This window comes from Macrotis lagotis, chromosome 1, assembly GCF_037893015.1.
Source record: "Macrotis lagotis isolate mMagLag1 chromosome 1, bilby.v1.9.chrom.fasta, whole genome shotgun sequence".
Lineage (NCBI taxonomy): Eukaryota > Metazoa > Chordata > Mammalia > Peramelemorphia > Peramelidae > Macrotis > Macrotis lagotis.
This window is the reverse complement of record NC_133658.1, coordinates 863,284,955-863,303,219: the sequence shown is the minus strand read 5'-3', so window position 1 is coordinate 863,303,219 and position 18,265 is coordinate 863,284,955. Positions and strand designations below refer to the sequence as shown.

Here is an 18,265-nt window from a genome sequence, read left to right as displayed (position 1 = left end):
TTCCTTTGTGTAGACCATGAAGCTTAGAAACTCTCAGGATGTTAACACAGGACTTAACTCTGGTTTTCTGGGCCTTGCTGCCCACAGGAGGAAGCCATTTCTAGAGCGGGACAGTCTGCCTTTCCTGGAAGCTGCTTCCCATGGGTCTGCTGCTGATACACCTTAATATGAACACTTTATAGGACACTTTAAAGTTTTCAAAGAACGTTTACATGCTTTTTTTGTATGGACCTCACAGCAGTCCTGTGAGGTAGGTACTTGTAGGTATTACTTTTCACATTTTGCAGTTGGGAAACTGAGGCCTAGGGTCAGAGAGCTCCTGAGTATCTGAGGAGGGATTGGAACCTAGGTCTTTTTGAGTTCAACAGTCTGTGCTCTTATGTTATAGCACTATATTGCTCATCTCCTTGGGTTAATTTTTAAAATGGAAGCAGATCAATTTTCTGTTTTAGACAGTGACATGATTATCACCTGATATGTACATAAATGTTTTTGTTTCTTTGTTTTTTAATTCCCAAACTTAATAATTTCTCATCTTCAGGACTGATTTCATTAGAAACTAACAAGTGAAAAGTCATCTTGTTCATAAAACTTTTAATAGTCAGAGATTTACACTTTTAATTTAACCCTTGCATTCCTTGGATACTGAATCTGTGATCTTATTTGTGTGGATGCTTCTTACCTCACAGTTACTGTAGCCCCTATAGGACTTAGTATCTTGTGTGTTTTTAGTCTGTATAACTCCAGGAATCTCCTGTGGAGAATCTACCCCAACAGTAGAGCCCTCTATCTAATGGGTGCTGGGGTGGCTCTCTGGTCTCTCCATTTATATTTCAGTCTATTACTGACCTGTTGGCTTTTCCAGTCATCCATGGTCTCCATAATGCCCTTGCATTAATTTTTTTTAAACTATCAAGTCAGCCCACAGTGATCCCTAGAATGGATTGGTAGCTTTTGAAAATTTAATTTTCATGTTTTTGAACTCAAAAGTCTTTTTCTACAGTAAATTTCAGTTTTTAACACTGAATCTGTACAAGGGCTGATATTGCTGGTGGGTGTGTATATACATATATATATATATTCATCCTCATTCACAGATGGAGAAAATTACCCAGACCCATAGCTGCATAGACTAGAGCGAAACTCAAGCCAGATCTCTTGGCTCCCAGAGTCCTTTTAACAACACCAGTTTCCCATTTTCCTGGCACAAATTTGCAAGATTAAAATTAAACATTTTCTTTGATTTGCTCTGTAGAATATGTGGTGATTGTATGCATATGTGCATATGATTTCAGATAGTTACCTGTGTGTCATAGGTTCAGGTATATGTGATTTCTTTTAAACATAAGTATTTCTGTACATGTAAATATGGTGAATGAGAAGTATATAAGTTTGGTATTATCCAAATGAGAAATTAGTGTAGTGGAAAGAATTCTGGGAGCCAGGAGATGTGGAATATTAGTCCAGCTTTGACATTGTGGAATATTAGTCCAGCTTTGACATTGTGACTTTGAGCAGGTCACTTTGACACTCTGGGACTGTTTTTCCTCTGTAAAATGAGGGATTTGGGTTTGATAATTTTGCATCTGGGCACTCTTTTGGCTATTAATGTCTCCTGATTGCCCTCCTGCTTTTTCCCCTTGAATACCATCCTTCTCTCAAACTCTTAACTGAAGTGCTAGGGACCCACTGTGCAGCAAAGCAGCCTCTATAGATTGATCTCCAGCAGTTGGAGCATCCAAGGCTGCGTTGCATGTTGGACAAAGTCTAGCAGAAGAGAAAGCAAGTAACTGTGCTGAAGACAAACGTCAGTTATTGAGATAGATAGATCCATGGATGTGAATAGAATGACACAGAGAGCAAAATCTTAATGCCAGAAGTTAAGTACATATAGTCTCTGGTCAGAGAGGATAGGGCCTCCTTGTCCTTTGCACTTAAAACCAAGTTCTTTGGAGCTCCTCCAGTCTCACTGTATCCACCAGCCTTCCTTTACCTGTCATCATCGTATCTTTAACTTTCAACATAAAAGACTAAAACTTAATCAGCTTTCTTCAAGCATATAATTCAACCCAAGTAATATTTACGCCCTTGCTTTCTCACTTCACTTTGATGACCTCAGTTCCTCTAGTCACAGAGGAATTACTAAATCCTGACAAATAAAGATCCATAATTATGTGAACCTATGATCAAAGGAAATTGACTTTTAACAACATAGATTCCCATCTGTCTAGAGAGGCAAGATCAATTTTCAAAGGCTCTCCTAGTCCTGATACTCTTATCTTGTTGCCTTGCCCTGAAACCTTTATCTGTAGGTACACTGACTCCCTGTCTCCTCTGTGAACCCATCCTTAGAACTTGACAGAGTTCAACACAGCCCATAACAAACGGATTTCTACTCTCACCATTGAAGAAGGGAACTTGGACATCCAGAGACCAAAGCGGAAACGGAAGAACTCTAGGGTAACATTCAGTGAAGATGATGAAATCATCAATCCAGGTGAGTGTGTGTTCTTGCCAGTTCCCCGGAGAAACTTGCCCTTTCAAAGAATCCAAAACAGTTGTCTTTGTGTGAAGAGAAAGCTAGGGTTGAAGTTGGGGATCTGGGCTCAGACCTTGGCTCTGCTGCTTATTAACCTTGGGAGTCTTCATCTCTGGGGCTTCAGTTTCCTTATCTGTAAAGTGGGAATGATAAAATTTGTACCACCTGCTTCAAAGTACTTTTGAGAGGATCAGAGGATATGGTAGAACTGGGATCCCAACTCCGATCTATTTATTTCTAAGTCTAACCCTCTATTCTCATAACAGAAGGAGTTTTTATATCACAAAAAAGATTGTTCAAAGCAGGGTTGTTTTAAAATAGGATTTTGAGTTTAGAAACACATGTGTTTGTTTAGATATTACCTATGCCTCCCTTATTTGTTATTTACACTGTTAGTATTCTTAGCCATTTTAGCTGATCTGTCCTCTACTGAGTATGAGAGAGGCCAGGAGCAGGATTGTGGTTTAGTTAAATGTGTTCACCAGCTGCAAAGCTAGAGATTTCAGATCTGTTGACAAAATGTGGCCTCTGGATTATAAGTTTAGGAATTCAAGTTAAAATGCTAAGCATTATTTTCTAATCTTTGCATTGACTTGGGTGGCAGATGCTAGGGTAGACTTTGACTTGGCTTGACTTGCAAACATATGCACGGGAGAGGGATGCTAGTGGCAGCTAGGTGGTGCAGTGATTAGAGCACCAGCCCTAGAGTCAGGAGGACCTGAGTTCAAATTTGGCCTTAGACACTTGACACTTGCTAGACTTTGGGCTAATCACTTAACCCTGATCCCCTGGCATCCAGGGCCATCCCCAGTCCTCTTGGTTCATATCTGCTCACTGGACTCAGATGACTCTGGAGAAGAAAGTAAGGCTGGTGACTTAGCACAGCATTCCTTTACTCAAATCCTAGTCTTTTGCTTGTCATGGCATCACCTCCCTGATGACATGGTCTTCCAAGTATGAAGGACAAGCATCATCAGTGACATCACAGGAAGAAATATCAGCCTCACCTTGTTCTCATTCCCCTTGACAGAGGATGTGGACCCTTCTGTTGGCAGATTCAGAAACATGGTACAGACTGCAGTGGTTCCAGTTAAGGTATGAGCTAACTGTATGAAGTGTACCATAGCTGTGAGTATGGTTTCCTCATGTATGTGAGGTTGGAGCGCATAGTTTATAACATTGGGGGTTTTTTGCATTCTTTCTCTCAGTCTCTTGATAATTGCTTGGTTTATATCTGGCCGAGCTCTATAATGTTCCTGAGACATCGAATAACTAGCCAGTTTGGTTCTGTCCATTGTGGGAGGTAGATACCAAAAATACATTTCAATGATGGGCCTGGCTTGTTTTACATTTTCTTTCCAGGATGGAGAGGTTGTCTTTTATTTTGTGGCCTCTTCCCTTTCCATTATTTGGATATTTGATCTTTATGGTCTTTCTCAGGCTGTGAGTCTAAGACAACAGTTTAGCTATAAGGGGAAGCTGGGTAATTGTCTTGTACCTTTAGGGAATATTGTAAAATTTGATTTAAACTGAAGATCTATACTTTTCTTTCTTTTTTTTGCAAATCCCAGAAGAAACGTGTAGAGGGCCCTGGTTCCCTCAGTTTGGAGGAGTCAGTGAGCAGACGCATGCAGAACTTTCCATTCAGTGGAGGATTGTATGGGGGTCTGCCCCCTACCCACAGTGAGGCAGGCTCTCAGTCTCATGGTATCCATGGGACTGCACTCATTGGTGGCCTGCCCATGCCCTATCCAAACCTTGCTCCTGAGGTGGACTTGACCCCTGTCGTGCCATCAGCAGTGAATATGAACCCTGCACCAAATCCTGCGGTTTACAATCCTGAAGCTGTAAACGAGCCCAAGAAGAAGAAATATGCAAAGGAGGCTTGGCCTGGCAAGAAGCCCACACCCTCCTTATTAATTTGATATTTTTGGTCCTGGGGTGGGGTGGGAATTGGGTGGAAGGGTGGTTTGGGGGGCTAATGAACTGAGGAAAACAAAACTTTCCATGTGTGCAGTATCGTCTTTCAGAATGTCTATTGGTGTCCTAACCATGTAATTTTAAGACTGGGGCTGGGGTTGGGGTTGCAATACCCCTTTAAAGATCTGTCTTCAGAACGCTTTCTATGTATAGAAATTTATTTCGTGCATCCTTTGAGCTAAACTGCCCAGCCACCTTTTCTCCAGGCCCTTTGGCCTCCATTCTAGGATCATTTTTTTATTTGAAGTTATATAGATTGTTTGTAATGAACACCAGGCCCTCATCTTCAAAAATTCAAGATGAATTGGATGGCGGTGTAGCAGGAACGCTACTAGTGTTACTGATGATGTAGGTCAATGTGACCTGATTTGTATTTGCTATACTTGAAATTCCCAGATAGTTTTGATTTTAATGAATCTCCTCTGTTATAGTCAGGATCTCATGGATTATAGTCTGGTCAGAAGATGGTTCTAGAGTTCTTCATGGGAACCTTATCTAGGATTAAACTTAAAGTTTTTCCCCATGTCAAAAAGTTGAAGTCCTATATATAGTTAGGCCTTTTCCCTTCTGTCTTTGCTGTTGGGATGAGAATGGTTAGATACGGACTGTAGTTTGGGGTTACAGTATGGTTCTAATTTTACCTGTATTTTCTTATAAAACATCACTCCATTTGGAAATATTTCTCATTTGATTCCAAGGTACGGTTTCTCAAGACTATTTCTCCTCTCAAAATGTGTTATGAGGGTACCAGTTAAAGGTAGTTTAAATTACATCAAATGATTTTATTTGGCAAGTGATTGGCCATCTCTTGAGGAGGATGACTTTATGGCTAGATTCACTAGCTTTCCAACCCTCCCTACGAATTTGGGTCCTTGGTAGCTCAGAGGCTCTAAGGCTGGTCTTGACCTACATATACAGGAGACAGAAAACATCACCATGAGCTTTGGACAGAGGTTTGTACATTTGTGAAATAGACTTTTTTCCACACCTTCTGTGTAGTTTTTTTACCTGTAACCTTGACTGTGTTGTAAATTAAATGCAACTTTTTGCCATTTGGGTTGGGTTAATGTTTCAGTCCCCATCACTCCCACGTGGTTAGGAAGTGTTTTCCATCCCAGAATGTACTGATTGGTTCCCATTTTGGTGCTGCAAATTGAAGATTCCTGATGAAGGTAGAAGTTCTAATTAGCTATATAGGTCTCCCAGCTGGAGCTGAAGGATGTAAAATAGGTTTATATATATGTGTGTGTACACTGACCTTCATCTTGGAGAGAAAGCTGCTAATAGCCCTGCCCACCCAAGGGTGTAGGCTTGGTGTTGTTTTTCCACTAGTGAGAATGGTTTATACAAAGCTGCTTCCCAACCCCTCAAGCAGCAGCCCCACCTCCTGGGACCAATTACACATGTTTTTGAGGTGTGGTGGTGGAAACTGAAGCCAAAGGTTAAGATAGTGGAGTTTTTGCAGTTAAATAAAGGTAATAGCTTTTTAATTAAACTTGTTTTTCTTGATATTCTGGGATCTAATTTTAATTTGGAATAAATTAGATAGGATATAAAGGCATGAACACCATTGGTGGGAATGGGGAAAGTCTCATCACTTGCCACCTTTATAATAATTGATCTAAAGTAAAAGATGGACTTTTTTTCCCCCAAAGATGTCACAGAGAATGATCTTAAGGCTCCTCCTCAGTCCAAGTAACTTCAACAGACTGTATTTACTGGACCCTATCATCAGTTAGCTGATGAAAAAGTACATTCAACTTGGGTCATTTAGGGTCAGGAGTAGACCCCGATGTATGGATACTTCCTGAGTGCTATGACTTTGGGATTCCATAGTTGGGATAGCTTCAGGGGATTTTATTGCAAATATAACTTCACTGTGCACATTGGGCAACATCGGGGAGTTGGTTTGGTTTTCGTTTCCATTTTACTTTTTTAACTCCAGAAATTGGAACGGGAACCAGGGACATTTTGACTGCCCACAGCATTACTTCTGCTTCCTGAATGCTTGTTAATGTACGTCCAGCTTGAAATGAAAAGCAGTTTCTGGTAGGTGATCGAAGCTCTCTGAAGATTTGATTTCCTTCAAGCCTCCCTGCTGACCAGTTCACTTTAGATTCTCAGGCAGCTTGCTTTTCCTTTGAATTGAAAGCAACTAGAGGAATTCAATGTCCACCACTTGGATGTCCAAGAAATTTTCCCCCTCAAAAGTGCCTCTTAATTTGTTGATATCAAGTCTCATTTCTCAGTCACAGGACAAATAACTTGATGTCAGAACAAATAACTCGATGCTATGTGTGGGTGTGAGTGTGCATTTGTGTGATATATACACACACAATCTGTAGTGTTTTTTTTTACATCAGTTGGATTTATTTGACTTCTTGTCCAGGTAATTATAAAAAAAGAATTTTGAGGATTGGGCATATGGGAGTTTTTTTTGAAAGCTGCATTTGTGTTGTATTGAACGCAGAATTTTTTTGACTTTTTGTATTCTGTTCCTCCCTGATGAGGTGAGCACTCTCCAGCAAGCCTCCTGGCCTGTGCCTTGATGGTAATAAAATTGTTTTGAGAGATGCACATGCGGTGTTCCCTTCTGTATGTGGGGCCAACCTAATGTATTCCCTCTTTGCTCTCATTCTGTCCTTTTCAGGATCCTGGCTGAAGGAAGAGGTGCCTCATTCTATATCAGCACCCTGGGGCCCATGGTGGCATCTCCACTGCTTAGCCTCAGCATAGGCTAAGCATGTTGCTGCGGGATAATGGAACCATGCCGTTAGCTGTTCAGATTCAGACTACTTTGTGCAAAATTCCCTTGTTCAGCATGGAGCAGAGAGAGAGAGAGAGACATGGTCATTCATAGACCCACTGCCTTTTTAAAGGTAAACTTCCCCACTTAATTTTAAATAAACTCAGTCACATCACAGGGCTCCCTGGATTAGGAAGTGGCCTCCTACATTGCAAGAGGACTCCTTTTGAGTTGCATTTCAAGGTAGGCAGGAATCAGTTTGGCCTCTTAGAGTGCTGGAGAGTTTGGAAGCTGGATTAAGCAATTCACAGTTCAGGAGAAATGGTAATGAACTTATTTTGTTGTATGTGGGGCACTAGCAGAAATACAGAGAAAACTGCTTTAACATCAAGGAACCCACAGACAAGTATTTTAAGTACATATTAGTGGACTGACACCTTGAGCAGAGAATCTCCAGTTTGGGGAGATACCAGCATCAAGGAGATCAGTGAAACCTTCCTGGAGAATGAAGGGCAGTAGGGTGGGTCCCTGAATGACAATAAACCTGAGTTTTAGTGAATCACAGGTTAACTTGGAGTGGATATGATAATGGCAACCTGAGAAGCATAGGGAAGCTTAGGCTTCCTTAAGGAAGGCCTGGGTCTGGAATGATGGAGATGGTTTCTTAAATGACTTCCCAATTAGGCAGCACCTTCAACACTGTTCTTGGTGCCACCTTTCAGGAAGGACATAAATTGGAGGGTGAACCCTGAAGGATAGGCAGTCAGGATGATGAAAGATACAGAGACCATACCATATCAGAGGAACAAATGATATTTAACCTGGAAGGCAGAAGACTGAAGGGATAATAACAATCATCAAGTCAAGTATCTGAAAAAAGTTTCATGGAGGAGTTTTAAACTTGCTGTTGTCACAGAATGAAATTTAACAAATAGGTAAATGGAGACAATTTTCTGAGCAAGATATTCTCAGGAAGCCCAGGTGTGGCTTCTGATTGACCTAATTTAGATCCTGATTGGTAGACATTTTAATGAGGAGGTGGGTTAATAGTTATCAACTTCTTCCCTATTCTTACTGGAGTAGGAGTGGGGAGATAGCAAAACATCCTTGACTAGAAAATCCTAAGCCATCTTAGGTTTCTTGTGATTTAGTCAGGTCACCCCTAACTTTGATAAGGAAAAGCAGAAGACTCTTTCACTGGGGAGAGCTGTGCTCAAGCTGCTTAAAAGAGAAGATGTATTGGGGGACTTGGGGGTGATCATCTTGTTCGATCACACTCTTCAGAAATAAAAGGGTCTATCAAAATGAAGAAAAAGATGGATCATAGAGAAGTATTAGATGTAAATGATATTAATATTCTTCAATGTCATTAGACCTCACAGAGTGCTGAACAGGAAGCACACAGGGAAAAGGGACAAAGAAGGGGTAGATTCTGATTTGATATCAAGACCCTCAAGTAGTTACCCAGAAATGGAAGGGAGGGTTCCTCCCTCACCTAGGGTCTTCTAGTGACGTCTTGGTGGCCATTTATTGGTGAAACTGAAGATGGGATTCTCAGGGAGGGACACACTTAAGGGCTTCTGAGGACCTGTCCAGCTCTGATTCTTTGGGCTGAGCTGACAACTTCCCTCTTTGAGAGAGATCAGTTTAGCCACAAAAAAACATACACAAAAACTTAAGGAAACAAGTAGTCTGTAATAGAGATTTGAATAATAATGATAGTGTTCTTGTATATGTGAAGCTTCATCTCCTATCTCAGTGCCTTTGCCTGGGCTGTACTCCAGGCTTAGAATGAATACTCTTCTCTCTTCACCTCTGCCTCTTTAAAATCCCAGATTTCCTTCATGGGGGGGGGGCCGGGGGGAGAAGATGTGGAACAAGAGTTTACTAAAAGAGGTAATACGCTGCAGTAGAGAGGACATGGTCTCAAATTAGAAGACCTAGACTGCAATAGTTGTGTGATCCTGGGCAAGTCATGTTAGAAGGCAACTTATATATGAAGGGGTTTTGTTTTTGTTTTTTGCAAGGCAATGGGGTTAAGTGATGTGCCCAAGGTCACACAGCTAGGTAATTATTAAGTGTCTGAGAAGAATAGACTTTTGATAAATGCTTGTTATTGGAGTAATACTGGAGAGATAGATTTGAGCTAAGTTTTAAAGGCATTAAATAATACTAGACTTTGTTAAAGAATTTGTATTTTATTCACTGAACCCAGAGGAACCCACAGAAGACTTGAAAGCAGGGAGGTAATGTGATCAAACCTGTGCCTTAGGAAGACTTTTTTGGCAGTATGTGTCAGACGTTCTTGAGACGGGGAATACAGTTTGAAAATCATGACACTGTCCCAGAGGACATGTTTATGGGGATTGTAGCTAGAATTGCAGCAAGAGAAGTGGAGGGGGAATGAGGAAAGTAAGAGGCATCAACTGACCCTATGTAGGAGGTAAAAGAAGGAAAAGTCTAAAATAAAAGAGAACTTTAAAGACTTGCCAGGTGCTTTTCTCACCACATGTATGTGACTTCCCCAGGGTCCCTAGGGCTCTTTGCATCACCCTGCAATGAATGATTGTGAAGTTTGGGGCCTGAGTGATTTGTAATGATGATGGTAACTTAGGCAGAAATGAGTAAGTTGAGAGGAAGATCAGATTCCAGGGAAAGCTGAGTTTGAGGCAATATCCAGGCAGCCTGGAGAAGTGAAGGGCCTCCCAGAGCTAGGTCAAGTTGTGGTCCCAGCATTCCAGGCCTGTTGGGGGAGGGAGGGCCTGAGGGACCACACCAAACTGTCAGAGATCTGAGGGTCAGAGCTCTTTCCCTCACCTTGTTGCAAGGGTTGATGCAGTTTATCCTTCTTCCTGGGACACAAGACAGAGAAAAAGAGAAAAGTGAAAAATGCTGAGAAATTTTAGTAGGCCATAGTAGAGAATTGTCCTCAGAAACATTTGAGTTTAGCATAAACCAGAGGGACCCTAACTGCCACCACGCCAGGAACCAGGGAATCTGATGGAAGATAGCCTTGCATAGACTCTTACAGCTCAGGACAGACTCTTGTATGGATCCCCCACAGATGAGGCAGTAGACCCAGAGTGGGCAGTGAGCTGCCCAAGGGCAGAGAGGTGATGGATTCCAAAACAAGTTTGAGTTCAGATTGTTAAGTTCAACTTTGAAGCTTTGCAGCAGAAGCCAGGATGCACATCCAACTTGTGTGGAGCACCACAAAAGAGACATAGGTAAGAACAAATAGGGGTAGAGAGAAGAAAAGGACTGTCTATCCTGCTCAGCCAAGGCCACTACAGCTTTGTCCTAACCTCTGTCCTTAGTGTCCTCAGGAGAGTGACAGAGTACCTCACCTGCCTCCTCCAGGTGTGGTTGTTGCTCCACAAGTTCAACAAGTGGGTCTTGAGTGCCAACTGTATACCAGTACTTAGCTTCTACAATAAGGACTGGGGGGGGGGGGGTGAGGAGGGCGGGTAGATGCAGGTAAGTACAATAAATGATGGACTATGGAGGACAAAGGAAAGTTCCAGCCAATGAATACTCTAGGAACATCTGAGGAAGGAGAAAAACCCCATAATTATACCAGGAAGGGACCTTGGTGGTAGCTAGAAATCCTGGCTAAATGCAGATTAGAAGCTGTTTGAAGGCAGGGACTTTAGGAATGTTTTCTTTGTATCCTCAGCACCTGACAGTGCCTGGTATAGAGTGGGCACTCAGCAACTTTTTGTTGAATTTATTGAGTCAAATAATCTAAAATGTTGTCAAGAAAGAAAATGTACATTCCATGCAGACTCATCTCAGCTGCTTGTGTGGGTGCAGAGGAGTACTCTCTGGGGCCACATGCCATGCCAGTGGCATTCTTCTTTCTTGGGAAGGGTTTGGTGGCATAGACCAGGTAGCTGCTCTGAGCTGCTCACTGGAGGAATAATTGAATTGTACCAAGTGAGAATTTTCCCGCTGTCTGCATGACTTAGGCATCGCCAGCAGGAGCATGGGAGCTGGCCTGGCTTTTGTGTCTTTTTCTCCCAGTCTCTTACCTTTCCTTCCTCTGCTTCTGCCTCTGTCCCTGTGCTTTTGTGCAGAGCTGTCTCCAGACAGGACAAACTCAGGACCATACCACTGGAGCAGGAGGGTTAGACTGAGCTGGACAAAGCTTTTTCCTACCTGTGGCAGGATTCAACTTCTGGACCTGCTTTGTGTCATTTCTCTCCCATCATCATTCTCATAGCTTTGTTTTAAAGATTCAAAGCATTTTCCTCATAATAGTCCTGGGAAGCCATGGTTCAAAATATTATCCCTGTTTTGGAGATAAGGAGAGGCTCAGAGGGTTCATGATTTGCCCAGGATCACACAACTAGTCCAGGTATTTTAATTTGAGACCTTGCCCTCTACAGTAACACATTGCCTCTTTTGGTAAACATCTTTCTCCAGGACCTGCTCTCTAGTCTAGTGTCTTGATTCCATTCTTTCATATATACCTCAATCAAGAAACAAATGGTTATTAAGCTCCACCCTGAGTGTCAAGCACTGTGATAAGATACTGCATATATAAGTAGAAAGAATGAGCTCCCTTATCTCCAGCTACTAATTTCATGGAGAAAAGACAAATACATGCACAAACAAAAAGGAAAGTGAATATATTAAGTAATTAAATGCAAGGGGGAATAAGTTAATGGTGCTTGAGCTACTTTGAGGAAGAGAGATTATAAAATGGCAGTAAGGAAGGAGGGATTGGATGCATTCTGGAAGCCTGGAATACAAGTGCCAAAACACAGATGGTTATAGAGGAGAGGAGGCCAGTTTGGTGGGTTTACAAGGGTGGGAGTGGTAAAGTTTAAAGCCTTAAAGATAATAGGCTAAGTTGTGAAAGGCTTTTATGACCAAATGAAACTCCAGTAAAATACATTGGAAATAGCATTACATTTGTCATAAAGGGTTTGAATCTTGCCACTTAGTATTGATGTTAAACAAATCACTTAACTTCTAACTTTATTCATCTGTAAAATAAAAGTTGGGTTACATGACTTTTTAGGTGTCTTCCAGGTCAGAAGTCTATGATTCTGTAACTTTGCCTTGTCAGAGATGTGACATTTGAAATGTGATTCCTCACTGTCAGTCCTATTTTCTTTCCACAGCAATGTACTGGCAGAAGAAAAGGGAAATGTCTCAAACCTTTGGGAATAATCATATTGCGTGAGGGCCAAAATCATGTTGTTCAATGTCAAAATCCAGGTTCTCTGTGCTCTAAGGTTCTTGCACTCTCTCTCCTCTCTCTCTCTCTCTCTCTCTCTCTCTCTCTCTCTCTCTCTCTCTCTCTCTGCTAGGCAGAGCAGCAGAAAGACCTAAACTTTCCTCCCCAGCCACTGAGACCTCCAAATAGATCTGGAAAATGAACCATGCGTCCTGATTGAAAAATTCAAGAAAAGTTATATTTTTTTTTAAAGCACAGATCAGCCTATAGCTGTAGAGAGAATAGCAGGTCTTCCAACACTGAGGATTTGGGTCTAATCAGGAAATATCCATTCGGGACATTCTAGCACAAAGTGGAGAGGTTGTAGAAAGAAGTTTCAAATCCAGCAAAGAGAAAATAAAAAACAAAAAACCTAGTCTGCAGGAACATATACAGAAAGTGGATGTGTGGCCTTGGGCAAGCCACTTAACCCCGTTTGCCTATAAAACCTTAAAAAAAAAAAGTGGAAACTATTGCTCAGTACCTAGTTCCAGAGTTGAGAAGGGATCCTGTGCCCAGGGTTCCATGGTGAAAAGTAGCAATGATGTGGTTCTGACTGCAGGAGAAGAGGGGGGTCCCAGTTCCACCCCACAACCCAGTCTGATGTCTGAACTAACCAAGGTAAGAATCCCAAACTGAAAAAAAGCCATCAGTTCTATCATTTAGAAACAGTGAAGCTTTCTAGCTGGCTGATAATGATCAAATCCAGCAGCAAGTGGTACAGTGGAGAGAGACTTGGAGTCAGGATAGGAGTTCAAATCCAGCCTCAGACACTTGACTCTTACTAGCTGTGTGACCTTGGGTAAGTCATTTAACTCTGCCTTGCATTCAGGGCCATCTCCTGTTATCCTGATCCATATCAGGCCCCTGGACCCATCTGGCTCTGCAGAAGGAAGTGAGAATGGTGACTTAGCACAGCACCCCCTCCCTCGGATCCAATTTTATATACTAGTCATGGCATCACCTTCCTGATGTAGTCTTCAAATGAAGGACAAACATAAGTCTATTGGAACTCCAAATAGAGCAAGCCTACAAGTGTACACTTCAGATCCAGACCCAAGTCAGGAACTTGTAGAACTGATAACCAGGACAGGAAATTAGACTTTGTCCTGGACCACCTTGAGAGCATGGGGAAACTTACAGGTCCCCAACTTTATCCCTCAGATCCTGGAATGGTCCAAATATACCCCAAGAAAGTAGCAGAAAGGCCAACTCAAAACATTCTCCCTGGAAGTGTGCAGAATTTGGTCCAAAACTAGGAAGTAGTAGAACTATGAGCAAATTAAATGCTATTATGTTGACAGGGATGCTCAAGATAAACCCAGAAGAAAATGATTCCAAAACATCACGAAAAACTTCAAAGCAAAACACAACTTGATTAAAAGTTCAACTAGAATTCCTGAAAGAGGTAAAGAAAAAGCTTTAAAAGTTTTTTAAAAGCTGTGGAAGAAAGATTTGGTGAGTAATAATGACACAAAATAAGTCAAGCTTCCCTATTTAGGGAAGAAACTCAATGAATATTAAAATGGACCAAATAGAAAGTAATGACTCCAAGAGACAAGAAAACTAAAGTCAAAATACTTGTTAAAAAAAAAAAAAGAAAATTTGAGCTTATAGCAAAAACAACTGACCTGGAAAACAGACTAAGGAGAAATACTTTAAGAACTAACAATCAAATAAGAGGTTAGACATCACATTTCAAGAAATTTTAAAACTGTCTAGACCTCTTAGAACCAGGGGACAAAACAAATGTAATCACATTGTTCACTTCCTCTGAAATCTCAAAACAAAATTTGCAGATCATTATAGTCAAAATTCAGGTGAGCTATTGAATCAAAGGAAAAAATATTACAAGCATCCAGGAAAAATAAAAGCCAAAATCATACTCATAGAATTTTGTAGCCATCATCATAAAGGAATGGAGAGCTTGGAATACAGCATTACAGAGGTAGGTTTATAGAGTTCTATAACACCCATCAAAGTGGGTATAATCCTAAGGGATAAAAAATGAATTTTTAATGAAAAAGAGGACTTCCAATACTTTCAGATGAAATGACCAGAGGTACTTAGAGACTTTGAAAATCAAATACAAAGATGAAGAGAAACAAAAAGGTAAACGTGAATTAGCATAGGTAGCTAAACAAAGAAAAGTTGTTTGCTTTCTAAAGGGGAAATGTTCACTGGGTTCCCACCAAGCCCTATTATCTTCAAGAGTCACAGAGGAGTTTAGAAGGCCAGGGAGTTATATTTTGTTTTGTTTTGATTGTCTTAAAATAAGGAAAGAAAAGGAAAGAAAAATAAATGGAGCGGGGAAAGGATTGGATGGGAGAAATTCCACAATGCCTAGCAGAAATCTATACAAACAAGATGGGAGGCATGAAATCTGTCATTTAAGCCTCATTCTCTGACCTGGTAACATTTTTCAGCCCTTCCTCAATTAGTAGGAACTTGGTCAGTTTCTCATCCTTTGCTACCAGAAAAAAAAGTGGGGGGCTACTGGGCTTTTTTTTTTTTTAATTTCCAGTTTGTTTTGCTTGGGACTAGGACCTCAATCTAGCCTGGAGATGATAAACTCAGCACATGTTGAGGCATCATTTTGGGGGCTTGACCAATGCAGAATTTGTTTTGCTTGACTACATATCTCTATAACAAGGATTTGTGCTTTGGGGAGGGCATTTTAAATTGGGTGAAGAGGGAAGGAGAGAAAATGGATTTTTGCTAATTAAAGCAGTCATAGAAGAAGGCAAAACACTTGTCTACATCCCGAAGGGAAAGATTGGTAGATCATCTTGTCCTGAGACATCATCTTGTTCATTTTTGCCTTGGGTCAAAGGATTCCTCCTTGGAAGGGATGAATGAGAGAGAACTAATGGGTAGGGGATGAATGGAATTTATATTAACCCACCTACAGGAGCCATCTTCCTGAGTTCAAGTTTGACCTCAGACACATGCACCTGGGCAAATGATTTCACCCTATTTGCCTCAGTTCCCTCACCTGTAAAATGACCTGAAATAGGAAATGGCAAACCACTCCAGTATCTCTGCCAAGAAAACCCCAAATGGGATCACAACTGAAATGACAGCACAATATAGTGCTTTAAGATTTGCAAAACGCTTAGGTATGTCATCTCATTTGAGCCTCACAACCTAGAGAGGTAGATGCTCTTATCTCCATTGCACAAATGAAGAAACTGAGTCAAGTGACTTGCCCAAGGTCACACAAGGAGAAAGTGACAAATCAAGACTCACCACTATTCTCTGAGTTAGAATAAGGACCCTGGATTTGAGGTCAGAAGACCAGGGATTTCAGCTCTGATCTATAACTAGCTGTATAACTTTGGGTAAATCATTTCATATCTTTGAACTTCAGTGTTTTCATCTGAAAAATGGGAGGGGGGAAATATATACCTTTTGCCCCTTGGGGTTATGAGGTAAGTGCCCTCCAGACTTAAAAATCTGAAAGAACTGTCAGGTATTAATATTAATCATAAAGGTCAAGCTGAAAGGGACTTCAGAAGCCCTCTTGGTTCAATGTGTTCATTTTACTAAGGCTCAAAGGGGAGAAATTACTTATCCAAGGCTGCACAACTAGTGGTAGAAGAGGTGAGACGAGAACTCCATTATGACCCCCCCCAGGCTACTGCTGTAGAAATTTTAAATGAAACTAATAATAACAAATGGAAATGTTTCCATATTATTTTAGAAGAATTATACAAGAAATGTAATACCAATACTCTACTGCTAGTCCATGCCCTCTTAGCTTTATCTTTTACTGTTTTCTTTGAATCTCTTTGTTTTCTTCTCTCTTTTGGTATCACTATCACTGCCCATCCACTCTTCCCCTATACCTCTCCTTATCCCAAATAAAAACCCTTTTTTTTTTAATTTTAGGTTTTTGCAAGGCAAATGGGCTTAAGTGGCTTGCCCAAGGCCACACAGCTAGGTAATTATTAAGTGTCTGAGGCCACATTTGAACTCCAGGGCCAGTGCTTTATCCACTATGCCACCTAGCCACCCCAAAAGCCCTTCTTTATAACAAGCATAATCAGGTAAAACAGATTCACATATGAACCATGACTGAAAATGTTTTGCTCTGCCTCCTAATCCATAATCTTCCTAAAAGATGGGAAACAGGCTTTATCATAAGTCTTCTGGAGTCATGATTGCCAGTATCTTTTACATTGTGGGTCAGCTTGCTGTCTCTCAGAGTCAGGAAAGAATGAAGAAAAAAAAATTTCAAAATATTTAATTCTAGGGGTGGCTAGGTGGCACAATGGATAGAGTACTGGTCCTGGAGTCAGGAGTACCTGAGTTCAAATCTAGCCTCAGACACTTAATAATTACCTAGCTGTGTGATCTTGGGCAAGTCACTTAACCCCACTACTTTGCAAAAAATCTAAAAAAATAATTCTAGGGCAACTTTGTGTCCTGAAAGTGGTGCTGCCACCTTCTGCTGCTGCTCTTCTTCTTTCCTGCTATAGTAGTAGTCCTCCATAGAAAGATGCTGGAGCCCAGGCCTCTATTATAGTCTGAGACTCCAGTTGTCTGTCTAATGTGACTCAGAAAGCATTATCTGCCTACCACATGTAGATCTCTGTGCTACAAGTTAGTTCCTTCAAGTTGCTTGCAACAGGTATGAAGATGAGTACATGAGATAATTTGAGAAGACAAGAGAGAAGACACCAACACTTGCTGGGGGAAGATCATCCTCCTTTGATTAGATGACACCCAAATGGCTTTAAAGGAAGAGGCAGTTTCTGAGAGATGGAATGGAGGGAGTGCATCCCAGGCAAGGTTAATGGAAGGAGATAGGAGGTAAAATACCAAGGGAGATTTTTTTTCAGGGATTAACTTATTAAACCAATTAGACCAGGCAATTAGTATGAAGGAGAACTAGAAAGGTGGGAACCAGACTGTAGAGATCCTTGAATGCAGTGTAATATAGACTAGTTTACTGCTTTGAGTACTTTAGACTATGCACAGACATTAATATAAAGTTTTCTCATCAAGGATGGTGCACCCACCACACTTGGACTTATGCTAATGGAGGAGAGCAATATGGCACTATACTGGAAGGTGGAAGAATAGACACATTGGACCATGTGTATATAGAAGAGATCCATGTTGAAGTTGACATAATTGGGAAACTATATATGCATTCAGATTATCTGAAGAGAGATACCAAAAGCATGGAAAACATCTTGAACCTTACTAATAATAAAAAAAGGTAACAATAAATGATGAATGAATAAATCATTGAGCACATCAGTCTGAGTCAAAATTATTAATCTCTGCTATGTACCATATACTGAACTAAGGGGTACACTGGGGTTATACAGACAGGCATCAGGGCACCCCTGCCCTCAAGAAGCTCACAATCTCCTGGGAAAGAACACAGGAAGCTGAAAGGGGAATGGGGAAGAATCTGAAAGCTGGGGGTGGGAAATGATTTGAGTAAGTGTATGTTAGAGTTCATTTCTTCTTGCAGAATGTTTTCTCCATAAATTTAAGAGAGAGGGAAATGATAAAGCAAATTCCCTGCATACCCTCTTCAAAATCTCTCACCCTCTCCAACCAGAGGGAGGGGGCCCCAGGGGAAAATGGTGCTGAAGAGGTGTGATTAAGAGGACTTCTAACATCAGGAAAGTGATGTCATGACTTGCAAGTGAATTAGATTTAAGTGAGGTAGAGTTGTGCAATGTCACCAGAGATGAAAAGTTTAAGTTGAAAATCTAATGGAAAAGTCCTAGAGTCCTAGCTACAAATTGAGAACATC

At 41.1% G+C, this 18,265-nt stretch overlaps 1 protein-coding gene across 3 annotated transcripts in view; it reads left to right on the top strand.

Moving 5' to 3' along the window:
• PPP1R8 (protein phosphatase 1 regulatory subunit 8) overlaps nt 1-17,796 on the top strand; it is a 29,479-nt gene extending 11,683 nt beyond the window's left edge. Inside the window, exons 5-8 of one of the 3 annotated variants that reach the window (XR_012474544.1) lie at nt 2,353-2,497; nt 3,570-3,634; nt 4,111-7,398; nt 17,500-17,796. Coding sequence is in view for 2 of the 3 variants with exons in the window: in XM_074217966.1 (XP_074074067.1) it covers nt 2,353-2,497; nt 3,570-3,634; nt 4,111-4,464 (564 nt within the window). In the remaining variant the exon portion in view is untranslated. Of the gene's footprint in view, nt 1-166; nt 251-2,352; nt 2,498-3,569; nt 3,635-4,110; nt 10,711-17,499 lie in introns of those variants that run through there. The other 2 variants (XM_074217967.1, XM_074217966.1) reach the window with 2 other exon arrangements.
• The last annotated feature ends 469 nt before the right edge of the window (nt 17,797-18,265 follow it).